This window comes from Stenella coeruleoalba (genome assembly GCF_951394435.1).
Source record: "Stenella coeruleoalba genome assembly, chromosome: 11".
NCBI classification, from domain to species: Eukaryota; Metazoa; Chordata; class Mammalia; order Artiodactyla; family Delphinidae; genus Stenella; species Stenella coeruleoalba.
This window is the reverse complement of record NC_137157.1, coordinates 64,035,177-64,041,176: the sequence shown is the minus strand read 5'-3', so window position 1 is coordinate 64,041,176 and position 6,000 is coordinate 64,035,177. Positions and strand designations below refer to the sequence as shown.

Genomic DNA, 6,000 nt, shown 5'->3' with positions numbered 1-6,000 from the left:
AGGTAATAAATAGCGTGGTGTATATGTTCCCATCAGAGAATATAAATAGAAGATTTGCTATCTTTTGTACCTCCTTGTATATTAATTAATCAAAAATAATCCCACTGGGGGGTCAAGTGAAGGACATAATTCAATTTTTAGTGCCAATTTGAGTACCAGTTTGACTTTTGTTTCCAACCAACATAATTTGAATTTGGTTCTCACTAATAAAGAAAAGGATGTTCTGCAAAGTACCAGATACAAGAAAGGGTTTGTGAAAATGGACTCTGAATTCAGACCTACTGGTTTGAAATTCCAGTTCCCTTCACCTGTAGGCAACTTTTCTGGTTCTGTTATTTATTTGTAAAACAGGAGTAATAGTACTTAGTTCATACAAGGTTGTTGAGATAAAGAGGATTATATGTGTAAAACACTTAAGATAAGGGTCTTTATTAAAAGTTTGCTATTGTTATTTCGCTTATTGAAAAACTTCCTGGGAGGAAGCCCACTGGGCATGGAATCACTGGAGATCTCAGTAGCAGGAGAGCCTGGGCAGTCTCTTGTTAGGAGGCAGGTGTAGAATGATTGGCGTTTCGTGGGTCACATGATCTCCTTGTGGTGAGTGTGGGGACACGAGGCACCATGGGGAATCCCACTGGTCTACACAGAAGGGGAAGTGTTAATTTCCCTAAGCAAGAGTGGTATGCAGTTAAAGTAGGAAGGACAAAATCATGCTGGGCCGGCAAAAGTAACAGGTGTTCTCTACAACACAAATATATAAACAATATGTTGTAAAATTACCTGACCTACTTCTCATCCTCTGAAGAGGGCTGACCACTAATCATCCCATGAATAGAGCTTGCTGCCTTCTTAAGCATTATTAAGATTCTGACACATACATATCTTTTAACATCTGGCATGATGGTCAATCAAGAAATAATCCCTTGTTTCTAAGAACACTACTTGCAAGCTGTGATCAGACCAGTATTATATCAGTGAATGGAAGTCATCCTTCAATACAGTCCTCACGTACTGAAGGATTTAAGAACACTTCTAATAAAGATGTTTCTAAGAACGCTAAAAAAATCTTTATTTCCAGTTATGTATTTTGTTACAGAGTAGTTTAGCTTCTCCATGGTCCTGTTCCTCTGGTCCTCTATGTGAAAAAGTTAACATATCTTCTTAACATTCTTCCCATAGCTGCCTTCACCTCCTTGTTCTGAAGGCTATACATGAGGGGATTCAGCATGGGAGTGATCACACTGTATTGTAAAGGGAAGATCATCTCCAGGGGGAACCTGAGGTTGGCAAAGAGATAACTGAGGAAACCTGAGCCATAGAACAGGATCACTGCAGTGAGGTGGGAAGAGCAGGTAGAGAAGGCCTTGCTTCTGCCTGAGGTGGAGCTGATGCTCAGGATGGTGGAGACAATGCAGATATAAGAGAAGAAGATTAAAATGAAGGTTCCAAAGAAACGGAAGACAGAAGAGCAGAGCAAGAGTGTGAAATTGGTGGAGGTATCAGAGCAAGCAAGATGGAAGAGAGAAGACAGCTCACAGCTGAAGTGGGGAAGAGTTTGGTCCTCACAGTAGTCTAAATTGACAGCCAGAAGGATGTTGATGAGAGCATCAACAAAGGCCAGGCCCCAGGAGCCCCACACCAGCCCAATACAGAGCTGGTTGTTCATCACCTGGCCATAGAGCAGAGGGGAGCTTATGGCTACATAGCGGTCATAGGCCATCACAGCCAGCAGACATGCCTCAGTGCCCCTGGTGGCAAACACAAAGAAGGCCTGAGCCAGGCAGCTCTCTACAAAGACGGTTTTACTTTCAGAAAGTAGATTCTCCAGCATCTTGGGGACTGTGACAGATGAATGGCAGAGGTCCAGAAAGGAGAGCTGTCCCAAAAAGAAGTACATGGGTGTGTGGAGGTGGGGATCAACTCTGATAACCAGCAACATTACCAGGTTCCCCAACAGGGTCAGGAGGTAAATCATCAGAAACAACATGAAGAGCAGAATCTGGTTGAGGGTCAACAGAAAACCCAAGGAGGATAAACTCACTGAACATGCTGTGGTTTCCCATAGTGATAAAAAGATTTACCCTAGGAATCCAAGAGAGAAAGACATTAAAACTCCTTCTGCACCTCCCAGTTACCCCACTGACTTAGCCCTCTTGTTCATATACATCATTTCACAACTGTACTGAAAACCATGTTCACATATTCTTAAACTAACTTCCTAATCATCATGACAACTTTGATATTGCTGGATGGCATTCTACCACCCCTCTATCAACTCCCTATGTAACTCTGTAGACCCTCGTCTTATGTCTCTAGAGGTTTCTTTCTTTTATTTTTAAGATGGGTACTAATACAGAGAACATTTTGTATAGTCAGTGGAAATAGAGAGAGAATTTATTGATGCAGCAGAGTAAGAGGTAAACGGCAGAAGTGTAGTCCTTGAGAAAGGGAAAAGGAATGAGATCCAGAGAGCACAGGTGGAGTTTTGTCCATAGATAGGAGGAGAGGCTCTTTATCTTTTGTAAATAGGAGGGAAGTTATAGAGAGTGGGGACTGAGGCAGCTAGCTTGCAGGATTTTATGGCTGAAATAGACAGACTTTCTGATTGCTGCAAAGTTTTTGAAGAACTGTGAGATGAGACCATGAACAGAGTTTGCCTATCTATCTATCTACCTACCTATCTATCTATCTATCTATGTATCTGTGTGTGTTCGTATGTTGTGTGGTTTTAGCGAAGTGGCCGTAAGAGATTTTGATAAACCAAGAATACAAAACTCAGGTATACCAAGTGGAAAACTATTTACTAAGGAAATACAGTAGGATTAACTGGTGATATATTTGCCTATTTGAGATTCTAGAACCAATCTGGACAAGTGTGTGGTTGTCACAGTAGTATTTAGATGCTTAAGCACATGTGTGGAGCAGACAGATATTTGGCTTTAAATGGGGTTTGTTTTTTTCCAGGCACATGCAGTGATAAAGAAAAAAAAAAGAGGTAGGGAAGCAAAGCATGCTTACAAAGTGAATGCATCATAGAAACAAGGCTGTGCAAGGAATTAAATGGGGGGCCAAGCAGAGGAGTACGGCTAGGGCAAAAGTCATACAGTCATTGGTTCGGGTTTGAAGAATTGCTTATGTAGGAACACTAGGTTAAGCAAATTTTAAGATTTGGAGATAGTCGTTAGATAGAGGGATGCTTGAAATTCAGACTTTGTAGGTATAAGTACTCCTGATGACAAAGTGATGGGCATTATTGTGGGAGTAGGTGGCTAAGATGAGGTAGAAGATTCAGTCTCTGGCCCCATAGAGGACAAAGTCTAGGTTGCTGAGTTAGTGTGGTGAGGACTTTTTTCCTGTTTTTTGTTTTTTAATTTTACTCCATTTTCTTTAGTGATTAATTATTTGAATTGCAGATTTAAGACTGTGGTTGATGAGGAGAGAGTTTAAGGCATGAAGAGTGGGAAATGTGTTCCTAATGTCCTACCATATCCCTATCTGGGCTGCTCTCAGCTGCTCCAAGATGAAACACAGGCTTTATGCCTGAAGTTCAGTCAGTGCAGTGGCACGTTGCCAACATCTTGCAATTTAGAAACAGACATGTGTTGTATAACCCAATTGTGTCATTTACTATCTGTTTAACTTTTGTGATATTGTTTGTTCTTTTAAATCATCATTTTTCCACATGTAAATTGAGTAAACTTGGGGGAAGTAATATATATCTTACATTTGGAAGGACTGAATTAGCTTACACATAAAGAGCTGGAAACAAGATTTCTGACATATTGTAATTATTAATGCATACCAGAAAGAGGAAGAAGAAGAAGGGTATTTCAGAGGAGTAGATCAAAGCATGTTAGGGAAGAGATGATATGAAGCCATATTGCAGAAGAGCTGTCCCTAGACCTGGAAGCAGTGTTTAGCTGGAGAACAGTGAGGAGATGAGAGTCTTCAAAGGGAAGCTAAGTCTCTTAGGAAGCAAGAAGAGAGGAAGCGAGTATAGGGAAGAAAGAAGTACCTCAAGGAGTAGGTTAGAAGAGGACAAAGCATCAGAGGATTCAGTAGAACATTTTCATACTCTTGGCTTCTCTTGGTGGAAACAGTATCCTGGAGCTTTGAGTCAGTAGGTGAAGAGATTAGAGATCAAGTGATATTCATTAGAAAAAGATGTAGCATAACTTCCCAACTCTGGGAATAGACATAGTTTTCTTTCTAGGCAGCTGAGAGGGGAGAAAAAAAGAAATACATTAGCTCAGGCTCCAAAAAGCATGTCATTTGTAGAGAAAGTGTTCAGAATCTTATTTGAACTCTTACCCTGTCATGGCTTTGAAGAAAAGACAGGAGAAATATCTTGAAAATTTCAAGTTCTTGACAGGTTGTACTAATTTCTCTCATAGTGTCTCAAGCTTATGTGAGTCAGTGAGTACAAGATCATGAGTTCACACATTTTCCTCAGTGACGCTAAATATGTTGCTGATGGTGTTATCTGAACAAAGGATTCTGATGTCTAGACAATTAAAAGAGCAGTTGGTTTAGGCTGAACTAAGGAACCCAGAGGACTGTTTCAATAATCTATATCCCTAGAAGTTACAGCTTGAAGCTAAAGTCTAGACTCATTTGCTAAGAAGCTTGAACTTTTAAAAAGACATAAGGGATTTTCTCATTTGTGAGCTTTGCAACTTGTGAACTGAAACAATCAACTTGAACTCCTAGATGAGCCTTCCTGCTAGTCTGCTGGGAACCGAAAAGAGGAAGGGTAGGAGAAGGGAATTTTGAACCTGCGAAGAAAGCCAGAATTTTCCTTTAGGGACATACAGGCCATGTGGACCCTCAGAGAATTCACTTGGGATCTGAAACTAGACTCACAGCTAACCTCCAGGTTAGCTTCTCATGTGTATGAGAAATTCAACTGGATTTAATGTTAATCAGTATTAATATTAATCAAGTGAGGTAACTTTTAAAAATTATTGTATTATGCAAGGAATAGATGATGATGGTAAAGTGTACAAGCTGGACATAAGCTTCAATAGCTTTCCTGTGATTTCCCCTATTCTTATTTCTCATAGATCAGGGAGCCAGTAGGGGAGAAGTATCCAGTTGTTAAAGATATCTGGTCTAACTACACCCAGAAAATATCCGTAGGAATCAGAATGGTGCTGGCTCTATGAAGTACAGGAACAGCAATGACGTTTTTTGATGCCAAGGAATTACTGTTATCTCAAGGGCTAATATTAAGTAGATGTCAAGAGGTTTTCATAATTTACTGTATGCGGTTACCTGGGTAAATGGCCCCATGTCACTTTAGTAAGGCTGGAAGAAAGGTTCATGTGTACATCTGTGTAAAAGTATTCATTGGGACACCATTTATAATAGCAAAAAGTTGGAAACACCACAGATACCCATAAGTGGAGACTGGACACTCACACGATGGAGTACTTTTAAGCTGTAGAAAGGAATAGGAAAGATCTCTATGTATTGCTATGGAGCGATATCCAGGATATATTGTTAAGTAAAGAAAGCAAAATGCAGGGTGGTCTAAATAGTATGCTAACTTCTGAGTAGCAAGCACACACCCATGTGCATACAATACACACAGTTTAATTTTCAAAAAAGAAACACTGGAAGTATAAAATAAAAACAAAAATGATTACATGTAGGAGGATGGAGAAAACTAACAGCGTGGGGGAAACAAGGATGAAAGTGACACCACTTTGAATGTACTTTGTTTTATAGTATTGACTTCTGAGTAAAACTTCTGAATTTTATAAAATAAAAAAGATTAAATTTAAAAATCCTAAAATTAAAAACTAAACAAATGAGCTTAGCTGTATATCAAAGTAGTGACATAACCACAATGGAAAAGAATTATTTCAGGTGACCTTAGATTGTAGAATTTTGACTGGGCTGACTCAGTGAGAGATTATTTCATTCAGTAGTATTATTAGTAGTAATAATATTGGTATTGTTTTTGAAACTATTAGATGTACATTTGAAAGATAAAAC

The 6,000-nt window shown here is 39.4% G+C and overlaps 1 protein-coding gene across 1 annotated transcript in view; it reads right to left on the bottom strand.

The window, feature by feature from the left end:
• Positions 1-821: 821 nt before the first annotated feature.
• The window catches only part of LOC307194408 (uncharacterized protein), a 29,132-nt gene continuing 23,953 nt past the window's right edge, over positions 822-6,000 (bottom strand). Inside the window, 3 exon segments of the mRNA XM_079937512.1 lie at positions 822-2,003; positions 2,005-2,082; positions 4,312-4,321. Coding sequence (XP_079793638.1) covers positions 1,136-2,003; positions 2,005-2,082; positions 4,312-4,321 — 956 coding nt within the window. The 3' untranslated portion in view covers positions 822-1,135.